Source organism: Colossoma macropomum, unplaced genomic scaffold (genome assembly GCF_904425465.1).
Source record: "Colossoma macropomum unplaced genomic scaffold, Colossoma_macropomum, whole genome shotgun sequence".
Lineage (NCBI taxonomy): Eukaryota > Metazoa > Chordata > Actinopteri > Characiformes > Serrasalmidae > Colossoma > Colossoma macropomum.
This window is the reverse complement of record NW_023494801.1, coordinates 23,493,672-23,508,731: the sequence shown is the minus strand read 5'-3', so window position 1 is coordinate 23,508,731 and position 15,060 is coordinate 23,493,672. Positions and strand designations below refer to the sequence as shown.

Sequence of the window (15,060 nt, the reverse complement as noted above, 5' to 3'; positions counted from 1 at the left end):
AATACACATCCTTCAACGAGTTTTGACTGAGTTCTCTTTCAGTACCCTTTCAATGCGATTGCAATCATCAGATTCATCTCCACTGGGGAAGGGTTTTGAAGCACAGCCCATGCTACAAAATGTTCTTCTGCACGTTGCATGCAATTACACATTTCTACCAGAGAGGTCTCCAAAACCCCAAACCTTACATAGCGTGGCTTAGAAAGGGAAAAGGTGGCATTGACCTCAATGTTTTCTTTCTGTTTTTGCCAAATGCAGTGGAGGCCCACTTTAAGCATAAGCCATGAGAGAAGCTGGGGGAGAGAGAGCTCTGTACTGGTGCCGGACTCAGAGCAGCTACGGAAGCCCTCAGGGGACACACAGCACCAGAGCCTATCGCAAGGGGCATGGAGAGACACCGCAGGCCAAGACAGCAGGCCAAGAACACCCGTCCGTGCCGACTCTGCGACTGTGCCAACTTTGTGCTTTAAAATACTGTTCATAAACATCCACCCAGCCATCTCTCTGCATCGTCCAGTGCCATTGTGTAAATGACCATTCTTTACTCCTTTATAGCAAAGATGTCGTTTGATGGTGACATTAAGTAAAAGGGAGATAGAAATCGATCACACGGCGCAGGTCAGTAGAATGTATTGCTGCTGTTGGCACTTTGACCTGAGAATGTATGATTCCTTGAAGTAGCCCCTTATAGCCTGAGAGACATGTGCATAACTACTAGGTAAATGTGTCAAATGTAACTCCAGTTATTTATTTATTTATTTGTTTGTCTTACTGTGTTGAGCTGAGAGTCAGGTATACTTGTGTGAATATCAAAGGACGACATTTGAAGAGAAATTTTGTTTAACAGTGGCCATGTAATCAATCAGCTATAAATTCACTTGCTGAGCTTTGAGGACGTTCCGCGCATAAAAAATATTTTAAAGAAAAATGCCCTTGGTGTATGTATTGTTATGGACAAATCTTCCAATAACACAGTTCTCATGAAATTGCAAACATCTCCCAGTAGAGTGCACTGCTGTTATAGGTGTTACAACTCAAGATGTGGTTTACTCTTGAAAGTTTGGAGAGATAGGCTGCGTCCAAAACCACATACTACCATCCTAAATAGTATGTTATAGGTACACCACCAATAATACTGCTTTCAGTAATGTAGTATGCATAGTATGTCAGTATGCGGTTTGGATGTAGCCATAATCACAAAATCAATAAGGTCAGCATCTAACCAAAGCACTTCCAACAGTAAACTTCAGGCATATATGATAAAATCCTTATTGTCCGACATCTCTGAAATTTCTCTTGCATCACAGCCACTCCATTACACAAACACTAGTCTTGTTTCCTGGGCTCAGATTTAGCTTAAACTTACATTGAAGCATTTCAATCATAAAATTCCCATTGTGGCGTTACCATTTAATCCTAGACTATGTTTAAATCCATGTCCAGGAAACTAGCCCTATATTATATACATACACATAAGACTGCCTCACTGGCTGAAGCCTGACACTAATGTAGAGTGAGTTTAACAAGTGGGACATCAGGTAAAGTGGGACAAATAAAATTCATGCTGCTTTTTTTTTTGTGAAAAACTACCACAAGGGTGCTTTCATTGTGTCTGCTCCCATTGGCCTGACATCATTATTGTGGGCATGGACATAATTTAAAATTGGATATATAAAGAGATAAAACATAGACTTTTTTAAAAAATAGATTTTTAGGCCAATAAAAAAATTGGTTTAGTTCTAAAATGCATTAAACACTGCTTTCAGAAGATTTACAAAGATCTTAAGATTTAACATATACGTTGTAGGAAGTGGGCCTTATGAGAGACATAAAAATGTAGTTTTGACTTATTTTCAAACCTGGTTATATCCAATATTGGATATGGATATACAGCATTTTGGAAACTCTTACAGCATTTGGAAAACTTCATATATTGTTATAAGATTGTATTTATTTGACAAGGTGGGTTTTAATTATTGTCCTACTTTTGCTAAAGTGGGACACCTTTTAAAGGTATCCTATATTATGACATTTTAAGGGTTACTACGCCATGACCGCTATGGCGTGAAACATATCAGTGTATTTAGTATTTAAGCCAGGCTCTTGTTGATGCCCCTGTGTGGTGTGGCAAAAAGAAGCTACATTCGATACTTTTTTAACACATTTACATCTGAGGGGCTTGGGACAACTGACATAAATACAAAGTATGATTATATATGTAGCTTTCATTTAGGTTTGCTTTATTTACCAAAAAGTGTCTCCCTTTCACTGAATTCACTCTAGTAGAAGACTCAAACGTTATCAAATCAGTCAAACCAACCCTAAAAACCATTCAACTCTTTTCATTATAATTACACTTTGCAAATTGAACTTTATCCTTTGTTACAAAAAGATTTCAGAACATCCCATGTATTTCCAATTGAAACTTTTATTAAACATGAAATTAATGAAGAGTGAGAAGCTAAAGTCTCAAAAAGGTCACAAATGCATTGCCAGGATGCACATTATAGTTATAACTGGAAAGCAGAAGACATACATAATGTATAGTTATTTCCATAATCAAAACGTTAAAGATAAAAAAACAACAAAAGCTGACTAGGGAAATCAATAGCTACCTCTACTTAACAGCAATCACAAACATAGTGATTGCTAAAAATTGGCAAGTAGACAGAATCAAAGAGCAAAATCATTTCCTTAATTTTGACAAAAACGGCTGAGAGTAAGCATTAAAAGCATATGCTGTATGCATTACATTCATATATCTTCAAAGCAGATATACACTGCACATAGACAAAACTACTTATATTACGCTATAATGTGCCTATACAAAGTCTGCATACCCCTAAGAACTGATTTTATGTTACAGCTCTATGTAGTCAAAACCCAACACTTTCTGAAGGTTATCAAATTAAATAAAAAACAAAATTCAGTTTCATCAGCTGTAGTGATTCTAAACAGTTTATTTAAAAATGTACGGTATATCGCCTGATTTTTCTAGTATTTATTAACTAGTGTCAAAAGCATACTTTAAGATGCATTATTTCTGTTCTGAAATTGCAGTAAAATGTAGTTATAAATTGGTTGTAAATAGTGCATGACAGCCGAGAAGCCATGTTTTCTAACAGTTTCTGTGGCTGTTTCTTAGCATGGAATCGTCAGATTCATGGAAGCCTTTATTATTACAAATAGACGCAATGACTGGCATATGGTACCAAACTTTGGACTAGATCATGTCTTCCAAACTGGCTAAGAAGCAAGCAACTGGAGGAAGTGTCCTTCCACACACCTTTATAAAACACAACGGTTGGTTTTGTGCAGCAGACTTTACTAAAGGGTCGACAAGAATAATTATTTTGGAAACAATTGTCATTTTTTAGGGAAAAAGTAGAAGGATAAGAAGAAGAAAATCAGTATTTAATTTATAGCATTTATTCTCAAATTTGAATGGTTGGGCCAAAAAACGCAGATGTCTCATCTAGAGGCATATAGAGGTTCTATAGGCACTGTACATTCCAAAGAGTCAGACATTGGAAAAAAATAAGATAAATGTACCAGTTTCCTTACTTTTAATGTACATTTTTCTCTTTTTAAATCCCTGTACAACACTTTACACAATGATTTACAAAATGACAAAGTACTAACACGCTTGTTTGCAATTATTCAGACATTATTTTAGATGATTTTTTGTACGACTTTTTTATTCAGTATTTCAGTAAAGTACATATTGGGGTTCATCTATGCACTACTTCTGCTTGACTTGGTGGATTAGATTTATTACAGCACTAACACATAATACCCCTTCAACTTAATAAACGTTTGTGTACAGACATAAAACGCAAATGATAGATAGAAAAATGTACACGCTGCTTTTCAAAATAAGAATTCTGCAAAATGTACAGCTTTCATCCATAATATAGCTTTAACCATTAACATTTATATTTCTTCAATTATTGTATTCAAACAAAGGACAAAAAGAATGGCTTCCTGTTTTGTTAAAGCTATAATCAGGATTTTTTAGAGCTAAATTACATGGAAACCAGTTAGCTTATTCAATATATACATCAATAAAATATGCTTATGTTAAAAAAAGTAAACATCAGAATTAACTGATGATTAATGTCTACACTTCAACAAGCCAAAAACATAATTCTAGCTTTAACACGTTAAAGAAACAAAGCTCCAGAATGGAAGCTTTGGAGAAAATGCCTTTTATTCTGACTAAATGCTGGTGTCCAAACATGGCTGTGATACTCTGTGTAAAACTGCAATGATGGTTATGTTCCAAAACGTACCCCTTTTAATTTATCATGTGATGTTGCCTAAACCCAGTGGACAGAAAATGGATGGCTCAGAATGCCCTCAACGCTTCATGGTGAATGGCCACTTCTGGCCACTTGTCACTACGGAGTTGATGGAATGTGACCGATTGAATTGCACGTGTTTGTGTGTGCATGAGAGCACTGTAGAGGTTTGACGGAGGTTCAGGCTGAATTTGACACTGTTCCCTAGGACAGTTACAGAAATTCCTCAGCGTTATTCAATGAATGGTGTTTCCCTGTACTCAGTAAAAGAACAGAAAACCTGTTAATTCAAAACGTAAATATATAAGCCATTAAGGAGTTACTTAATTCTGTCAGTAAAAGTGTTTATAAATTAAGCTGTAAATCTGTATAATGTGTTCTTTCAGCGATCTGACTGGTTTGAAAGGTGGATGAAACTTCACAGAATTCAACAACTGCTTAATGGCTTCTATTGTAAGTGAGTCTTGAGACAACAGGTTTTCAGTTTATTCATGAAAAAATACACTGTATATACTTTACCCTACCATCAGTTAGTAGCTTTTGGCTGCATGTAAAAGAGTTAGTATGGAGGTACATACTGCTTACCTGCAGTACCTTAATACTAATCATACAGCATTCAACACTGAGTAGAAGAAATTTGGTCCATAGAAAAATGCAAGACAGAAACAAGCATGTTATATGGAAGTTATGAAGCACTATTTGGATTCGTAATCTAATGTGTAAGGATTTGACTGACCAATTCAGGATAAGCATCCGTGAAATTTCCCTAAATTATCTCAGACAGCCTGGGTTAAAACTTCACAGACACGTCTGCACTATGCTAGAGGTGCCACATTTAAAACATTAACATGATTCATGTCTGTGTCTATTAGCAATTTTTATTATACATTACTGTGAGGACACTTTAGTAAGGGAGTTCTTAAAAAAAAAAACCCTCCAGATTTATTACTTCTCAGACTCATCATGAATCTTGTAGGTAATCACTTAAATTACTGTACCTTCCCACAGAAAGCTAAAGCCCTATTTGAGCTGGATTTGTTTTACCCAGGAAGATGTAATTTGAGTGAAAAGGTGATTACCAACGAGATTTGTAATGTTAATCCATTATGAAACTGCAGTGGCCGTAGCTTTTACAAGCCTGCTAAGTAATAATTCCAGAGCTAATTACTTTCTATAATTCGCTGAACCCAGAGGTCCGTGGATAATAATAGTCCAGTTTGAATCGACCTCAGGGTAATACAATAACAAAGCCTGTTAACAGACAACACGAATGCAAGACAAAGCTAATTGCTAAAAATGAAGCTTGACCTGGCACAGTTCCTTTATCCTCATGTTCAAAACAAGACTACTGTAATCTACAAAATCTTTGGCAATGGTCTAATTAGAAGAATAAAACTGAAATATCTTAGAAGTACCTCTCGCAAGGCAGTGCAATTTCTGTCTTGTTGGGTAAGATCTGGTAAGGTGAGTGTAGTGCTAGAGGGTAGTGCTATTCTATCTGGCAAAGCTGACGTGAACACCTGGGCTATGATGTTTCGACCCAGCGTAATTTGGGGAAATTACACAGATACGTTATGCCACATAATCTGCCCAATCAAATTACATAACCGGACCTCCTCTGGTAAAGCTAATCTAGCTTGAATAGAATTTAGGGCTATAAAGTCTATTTGAACTGGAATTATAATTTATCTCACTTGTAAAAATGATGGATATTGCAGATTCTGACTGGATTCATATCACAGATCTCAGTAATCAGAAATCATTTTGTTGTAAAGCGCTGTTCCCCACTTTTCCCAACAAAGTAAAACTAATCCAGCCGAGCTGGACTTGTGAGTACTTGTTTGCGGCTGAGCTGGCACATTGCTATTAGAGTTCATTTTTTATTTGCTACCAGAGCTGAATACATAGAGCTTGTAGGAGCTTTTGGCTATTACCCAAGTGGTCAAAGTCATTTGTGGTCATGGACTGACTGCTGTGTAGCCAGTGTTAGGGGATTGGGTGATGTGAAGGCCAAGGTGTGGGGTGCATTCACAGCCAGAAAGGAAGATGAATTAGAGCAGAATTGTGCTTCTCCAGAAACAGAAGGTTGAGAGAGAAATAGAGAGAGAGCAAAAAATAAAGAACCGAGTCCCCAGGAGTTCTTCCTGGCTCTAACAGGCTTGGAAAAGCTTAAAAACACACATGATGTAACAAGGCCATGTGACAGCCCCCCTCCTAGTTGAGTGAGAATAACCTGACAAAATGCCTCAGTGTGATGCATGACCTTTTTTAACCTGCCAGATAACAGTGTGTTCACACATTCACGCAAGCATTCATACAAATGTAAACATAGTCATGAGAACCACATGTGCATGCAGAGCACTGCAAAACTCAGAAACCGTACTTCATTTATTTAATTTCCAGTCAAAATGGTCATTAAGTACAAGCTATTCATTTTTTGGTGTCAGATAAAAACAGCAGAAAATTAGGCACAAGCCTCAAATATAATATCAAAAAATTCAGTATTTAGTGTGTCTACCTTTTGCTTTTATTACAGCTTCCATTTCTTTTGGGAGACTAGTTTAGGGAAGTCTGCAGGAATATTTTTCCACAGAACCTCTCAGTTCAGTTTTAGAAGCTGGTTACATTTTCTGCATTTCACCATCCAAGTAACCTTAAACACATTCAGTGATGTTGAGGTCTGGACTCTGGGCTGCTCAGTCCATTGTTTGGGGAACACATATCCTTTCCGACCTGCTGAGTTTGTCTTTTCACAGTGGAAGGCTGGACAGAAACACTTTGTATTTTTTCAGATCTGAAGCAGGAGTGGAGCTTGAATTTCTCCTTTTTCTCAAAGTTGAAAGGTTTAAGTACTGTTTATCTGATGGGCACAGTTTTGGTTGTCTACCAGGTCTTGCATGGTTGTTAGGCATCCCATTTTCTCTTATGGCCATTTTGAACAGAAATTAAATAAATGAAGGGTAGTCTCTGATATTTGCACAGTATTGTACACACTGATACACACACACACACACTTGTAGCTTTAGGACCTGCAGCACCCTGCGGTCTTCATCTCCTTGTTGACGTACTCATGCAGTTTAAACTTGGGCTCGTCTGGCTCCTTCATGGACCTGTGCTTCAGCTCTCTGCAAAAACAAAGACAGAAACAGAAGAAAGAAGATGGATGGAGGATGAGAGGAAGAGAGAGAGAGAGAGAGAGAGAGGGAGGGAGCAAGGACAGATCCAAGGGGACAGAGATAAGAGGATCACTCTTGTGTTTTATCACTCTCACAAACAAACAAACAGTTTCAGAGGAGCTCTCTCAAAGTGTCTTCATTTATATTTCATGCTTTTTAGCTATTTTATTTCTTTCAGAGAACACGTGCCTGCCTGCACCTTTGTCAGATATCAGAAGGTCCACTCACTTGGCTATGGCAGTGAAGGCCAGCTCCACATTGAGGCCAGATCGAGCACTTGTCTCCATGAAGGGCACCCCAAACTCCTAAGGCACACACACATAAAAACATAAACGATGGACTTGGTCTGAGTAGACGGTGAATATTTAACCTTCAGAAAATCATTTTTAAACTGTAACTGAATAACTCTATTATGTTGTCTGATAAATGTCAGATTCCATTACCTTCCCATCACTGCAAATCTCTCTTGCAGTTATGCAAGACTCTCACAAAGTTCGAGGACCAACAAGCATAAGAATTTTCAACATATGCATAGCAAATCTAAGATAAATGCAAATTCTACTGTCATTAATTTATTCATAACATGAAATGGCTTCAAAATGTATGTTTTCCACTATTCCTTATGAATTTAAGAACATTTTTAGACACTATTAAGAACATTTTTAGACACTTAAATGGCCATGGCCAGCCGGCAACTCCAGAGTTTTATTACACACTTCTATAACTTTAGAATAGCTTAACCAGTTTGCATTGAAGTAACTGGAGTTACTTAGAATATAAAAATCCTGGGATTTTAAGGGGATTTTAAACACATTTATGTAGAACAAGCTTTTGGTCATCTCATATTCCCATAGCAACATCATCTATACCTTTTGACAGCATTCAGACTGGCACTTCTTAATTCACCCTGAAGACTCAACTTTTTAAGTTTTTTGTACCAGAAAATAGCTAAGCCTCTCAATGTAAAAATGAGAAAAGTCCATGCCGTACCCCTATATATAAAAAAAAGTTCATTTTTTTTATGCACAAAAGATTTTATTGTGCTTACATTAGCTCTGCCACTTGTGGTCAGTAAATTTGCTACATCTGACACAGCCTCTCTTTTCATACATGCTTATTTTTGAATTGTGTTTGCACTGATTTATCAGATGTTGCAGTGACTGTTACAGCTAGCCCCTGTCTGGTACTATAAACACTGCCTATGGGGTAAGTTGTAACATTTGTACTCTACTTTTGGGTTTTTCATAAACAGCTTGAGCTGGAAAGTTTTTGCTGTGATAAGTTTTCATTTGTTTTCTCAAGATCTTGAGTTATTTATATGATTATCGTGACACAATAAATGTTTTCTCAAGATCTTGAGATATTTATGCAATTATCACAACATTAATGAATGTAATAATGATAAACAGAACTCAAAATCTCAAGAAAACAACATTCATTTTGCTGTGATAGTGACAAATAATCACAAGATCTCAAGAAAATAAATTAACTCATTATCACAGAAACACAGAGTGAAAAAAACAAAGGAAATCCATGTCCCTGTAACGTGTAAATTGTATAAGTATTAATCTTACTCAAATACTTATAATTACTATTAATATAATTGCTATAATTACTACTCTGTTTTGTTCAATCTGTCAAGCACAAAATGCACTGAGAATATTGTGCTACATCTTCACAAACTCCCTGATGCAGCATCTTCTCAGAGTCTCAGCTAAAGTGTTAATAATACAAAGCAGGTCCTGAGAGAGATGGTACAATTAAGCTACAGCAATAACAGTGAATGCCAGAGCAGTATTAATATTGTCACCACAGTCCTCTGCAGCAAACACACCATGCATAAGCATGCACAGTACCTCATTTGTGAACCTTCAGGAATAAATTACTAGTGTTTCAATACACAGCTTAACTAGCACAATGGGCCAGATAGCTAGAGTGTGAGGGGACACTGAGGATATTCACAGAAGTCAAAAGTCTGTTGTCCCACCCTTATACCAACAGAAATCTCTCAGTTTATAACCCCTCCGTTATAAATCAGACCTGGAAAGATGTTTACAATTGGTTCTGTGCTTCGGCAGACAGAGTCTCTTTTATAGAGTAATAGTGAAAATCAATAGTAATCTGGGTAGTTGGCTAAAGTCAGAAACTTGCAGAGGGGCATACACTGTATTTCCTGCAACAGCTCAAGGAATTTTGGCTGCCTTTGCTGGTCCAGTTCTATATTACCATAAAATAATCCATCATCACATCCTTCATCTTCCTTTGGTTTGGCTCTGCATCTTCACACACCAGGAGCTAGCTACAGAGGACGGTGCAACATGCAGAGCAAATCATCGGCTGCAGAACCTTGTTGAAGATCTTTACTCATCAAGGAAAGAATAAGGTGGTGAAAATCATGGGCGACCCCTCACATCACGGTCACTCTCTTTTCCAGCGGTTTCCATCTCAGTGAGACCAAGCCTGAGAACCCTAAAGACTTGCAGCAATCACCACCTTCACAGCTTCTTTCCCCAGGCCATCATCCTCCTAAACAAGGCCGCTTCTACCACCCTTCTGCTTTAAACTGCTGCACATGCACTTTATTACACACACACTGTAATGTACATAACCACTGTATTCACTGTATATACCACTGCATTGTTTCATTGTATGTACCATTGCATTGTATTCATTGTATACACCACAATGAGATGGAAACTGCTGGAAAAGAGAGTGACTGGGATGTGAGGGGTCGCCCATGATTTTCACCACCCTATTCCTTGCTAGTTGAGTAAAAATCAACAGGGTCTTGCAGCCGATGATTTTCTCAGCAAACTGCACTGTTCTCCGTAGCTCATGCCTGGCGTGTGAACATGCAGAGCCAAACCATGCCAAAAAACTTATGAATGAGGACCTTTTCAACTTTCCCTCTACTGTTATCCAAACACACATGTACTTTACTTACTTACTGCAAATATACATATTATATAAACATATTTACATATATAGTCTTATCGTTCGCTCTGCAAGCTGTATATATGTACTTCAGCACTTGACTGTAATTGTTCCTTACTCACATTGCACATTCTTTGTGTTCTTGCAGATTATCTTCATATCTATTATCTATTTTATGCATCTACACAGCCGAATGCAAAAGCTTGAACACCTCTGGTCAAATTACATGATTTGTTGATTTTCTATGTGAAAATTTAACACTTCTTTCACAGAGAAAAAAGTATAGACATTTTCTGCAAATTGTAGAGCATAATTTCTATTTATTTGCTGAATTTAATATATGGGAAATAAAAAATAAAACATATGAATTGTGCCATAACATTTGCATGTGACACATTATATCTGACCCCCCACCAAATATGTTAAATTCACAGAATAAACAGTAATTGTATCTTTATATTTCATATTATTTGGTTTAATTTTATGATGATGCCTGCACCAAGAGACATTTCTTGTACATCTGGCACTTGTAGTAAAGACATATAAAGATTCAGATTCTGATAGATATCAAAACACACACAGACACACACACACACCCAAAACATACATATATTGTACATGATTAATCATTTAATAACTTTTTGTTGTTATTCAACTTGAAATACAACATAAAAAAACATTTTCATGTCTAGAATATAGTAGTTAATTACATAATAATATTGAATCATACAAAATATAATTAACAATAATATGTTTCCGAGTTATATAGGTTATTATTGTATATAAAACAATTATTATTAATATAACGTGTAGTAGTGTAGATCCCTGAAGTAGTGACACATAGCTATAGAATCCAAAAGAACATTACTGTAACTAGTAGGGGTGTGCATTCTGACTAATTTTGATATTTCACTGTCCATAATAAAAACTGGCCAAAAAATAATTTCTCACTTCAATGAAACTTTCTTTATGTAACATGTAACCTTGTAACCTTGTTATAAAAGAGTAGCAGTCTATAATAAAAACAGTCACTATGGAGAGCTATGGAGAGAAAAAGGTTAGAGAATGTAACCCTATTCTTTGTGTTGTAGCCTACATGATTAATGATTAGATAAATATACTCACTGGCCATTTTATTAGGTACAATACTTTGCAGAAATCAGAGACCACCATTCATTTTTTAAAACGGATATTAAGTACAAGCTATTTATTTTTCAGGAGGAAGTTATTATTTCTGAAGGGAGAGAGGAGAAAATCAAGCTACACTCTTGCTTCAGATCTGAAAAAAATCCACAGGTGTTTCTGTCCAAGCTTCCAGTGTGAGAAGACAACTCAGCGCTATGGGTCTAAAGGATGTTTAGATGTCACTAAGAACCTCTTAGTGAAAAAAGATTCTGCAAACCAGACTAAGAAGCACCTAGTGTTCTCAGAACAATGAACTGATCTCTCCAGAGTCCAGACCTCAACATCATTAACTGTGTTTGGGATTACTTGGATCATCAGAAGCAGAAAATGCAACCAACTTCTAAGACTGAACTTTGAAAGTGTGGAAAAATATCCAGCAGATTCTTAGAAAACCTGAAAGCAAGTCTCCTGAAATGAACAGTAATAAAGGCAAGGGGTGGACACACTAAATACTGAAAACATTTGTTGTTGAGCCGTATGTGTCATTTTTGTTAAATAAATGCCTTCTGCTTTTTTCTGATGCTGAAAAATTAGTAACTTGTACTTCATGAAATTAAACATTCTGACTGGAAATTTAACGAATGAAGGATGGTCTCTTCTGCACAGCACTGTAGCTACACTCATTGAATATGTCACCGCAGTTCTGAGAATGGACCACCACCTAAATAATAACTGCACAGTGGTGGTCCTGTGAGGGTGCTTATCTTTGATGAAAGGGGTAAAGGGTGGGAAATTATGCACAGAAACTGACTACAACTTGAAATGAAGTACTATAAATTGGACCTGATAAAACTGATGAGTGTGGATACAAGGTAGGCCTACCTAATAGTAGTGTACACTGACCCAAACAGTGCTCTTAGTATTCTAGTACTGGCATCTGCAACAGTCACCTGAGTGAATTACCCATGCACACTTTTATTAAGACAAACTAACAACCTAGAGTTTTGTATTCTTCTATCAATATCTGCTTCTACAAACTCTGTGAGCTTTATAATTTTTTTTCCTCAAATCTTTTTAAAGTGAAAATTTTCAATTCAGGTTTTACTGAGCTTCAGAACAGATCATTTCTGTACATGACTTGATACCTGCACCAGATAGGTACGAATCCTTAAAACAGGCCTGTAGCCTACAAGAATATTAAAAAAAGTGTGGTTTTCTGATGGTCTGATGGGGGAACTCACCTTAGCCAGCCTCTCGCCCTCCTCTCTCCTGACTGATCTGTCATGTGAAGCATCAGCCTACAGAGACAAACATCTTAAACACTTGCAAAATCATACCCAGCTTTCCTGCTCTAATTATCGCTTGGAGATCAGACTAAGCAGTGCACAATACCCAATGAAAGATACACATCTGATAAGACTGAAAACAACAAAGCAATCCTGTTTGTTGTTAGAAACCTGAAAGAAAAAATGTAGAGGTATCTAGGAAGCTGATGGGAGGATTTAGAAGTATCTACAACGTTAAAGCAAAGGCTTAGATGTATCTAAGAAGCTAAAAGAAAGGTTTGTATGTGTCTAGAAAGCTAAAGGGAGGGTTTAGAGATGCCTTAAAAGCTGATGAAGGGTTCTGAGGTCGGGCTCTATGGGCAAGAACCAGCACTTTTTCAAGCATCATGTTTTGATGCCTTAAGTGGATCATTATCAGATTCCATCAAATGATGCAAATACAATATTTTTTAAATGAACTATTTCCATTTTGCAGTACATTGCATCTTGTGAGAAACATGCAATTGCTTTATATTCAGGTGTTATTTTGTCAGCAGTGGAATGGTACAAGTCATTTTTGACAGGAGAGAGTACTTATTTCTCTCCTCCACTCATGCACTTCTTTTATTTCTCTTGTCATTCTGTCTAGAGGTATTTGTAGCCCTTTACCTCCATCCTCAGGGCATGCAGTGAAAACGTATTACCCCGGCAACTGTCTCTGTTCTGTTAATGTTTTTCTGTAAGTATGTGTGAGGGTTTGATTCACATTTGTTTGGGCGTCGTAAACTCTCAAAAAAAAATGAATATCTTATAAGAGCGAGAGTTCTGGAGTAAGGAGGTGTACACCAGCAGAATCCTGATGAGGGGAAATTTATTTATTTATTTTCCATTCTACAGAATACTGAGGCTATTTTGGACTGAAAGGCTAAACATCTGTTACTTGTTCCCCCAGCTGTGCCGTGTATTGATACACAATGCTAATCCATCTTCCGTCCCCTTCAGGCATGGCTGCTGATCTGCTATATGAGATGCTCCCACCTCGGCACAGAGGGGCTGGCAATTCTAACCTAACAGTACTGATCTAAACGAACAGGCCTTATAAAAGGGGATAAAATGTGCAGAGATGGACAAGGCTGGTGTAATTTTACAGATTTACCTTATTCCCCAGCAGCATCAGAACCACATCTTGCTGAGCATACTCATGAATCTCTGATAGCCAAGCCTGGAGGAAAGAGAGAGAAACAGAGAGAGAGCACAATAAAGCAACGGTTATAAATAACTGCAGCAATGAAAACAAATGCGCAGCTATGTAAAGGCAGGAACGGTGGGGGGGGGGGCAAAACAATAAAGCTTTACTGCAAAAAGACCCACAGTCGAGCAGAATAATCGCCTAGTTGCCTCATCACCTCTCTAACAACAACATTAGGCGCCCTGGCCCAGAGAAACTACAATCAGACATCCATCCATCTACTGTTAAGTGCTAAAATTGACGCATCCGTAGACTCGTTGCACGCCAAAGTGACATCACTCATCTCAGCATACTGAAAATGCAGATAAATGACTCAATGTTTGCTGTCTAAATAACCTAAAATCAATGTCCCATTTCTTCGAGCCCAGGTCAGGACTCTGGTTATTATAATTCAGATCAAGTGTCGGATCAATGAGCCTCATTCACCAACCGTTCTTGAGAAGACATTTCTTCTTAAAACCCACTTATGCGGTTTCAGTAGGAATTTCAAGAAGATTCTGATGATTCTGAAGATTCTGATACCGAAGATTCTCACCAAAGTTTCCTCATTTGGGATTTGTTCTTAGGTAAGAACAGAATCTACACACACTCAAGAGCATAAAGGCGCAAACAGTACTGCAGTTTAAGAACATGTCACAAATCTGACGTAGACTTTTTCTAAGGACATTTCTTATGAACAAAGAAAAAGCTTAGGAAGATATTGGTGAAATAAAGCCCAATGTTATTGTATTTATGGACAGTGCTTAAACTAGATACAGACAGGGGTGCAAAACATTTAGAAATTGTACTTTGTTACTATACCTAAGTACTATTTTGGAAGATCTGCATACTGAAGTATTATTCACATCGAATACTTGTACTGAACACTAAGCACACTTTTCACTCCTTGCATTTTAATTTAAACTTTCAAAGTATTTATCACAGATCTCAAAACCCAGGAGATTCTACTTTCATTTTTCTCTTGCCAGTGTTCCCGAGCATTTAAAATTCACATCGGTGTAAAATGAATC

At 37.2% G+C, this 15,060-nt stretch overlaps 2 protein-coding genes across 3 annotated transcripts in view; one reads left to right on the top strand and one right to left on the bottom strand.

The window, feature by feature from the left end:
- LOC118820993 (arf-GAP with dual PH domain-containing protein 1) overlaps positions 1–1,029 on the top strand; it is a 45,664-nt gene extending 44,635 nt beyond the window's left edge. For both annotated transcript variants that reach the window (XM_036589377.1, XM_036589378.1), the window contains one exon: positions 259–1,029. In XM_036589377.1, coding sequence (XP_036445270.1) covers positions 259–287 — 29 coding nt within the window. In that variant the 3' untranslated portion in view covers positions 288–1,029. The remainder of the gene's footprint in view (positions 1–258) is intronic.
- Positions 1,030–7,235: 6,206 nt separating this feature from the next.
- LOC118821830 (ras-related protein Rab-26-like) overlaps positions 7,236–15,060 on the bottom strand; it is a 133,572-nt gene continuing 125,747 nt past the window's right edge. Inside the window, exons 6-9 of the mRNA XM_036590566.1 lie at positions 13,958–14,023; positions 12,778–12,834; positions 7,706–7,782; positions 7,236–7,426 (exon numbers count right to left, since the gene is read on the bottom strand). Coding sequence (XP_036446459.1) covers positions 7,324–7,426; positions 7,706–7,782; positions 12,778–12,834; positions 13,958–14,023 — 303 coding nt within the window. The 3' untranslated portion in view covers positions 7,236–7,323. The remainder of the gene's footprint in view (positions 7,427–7,705; positions 7,783–12,777; positions 12,835–13,957; positions 14,024–15,060) is intronic.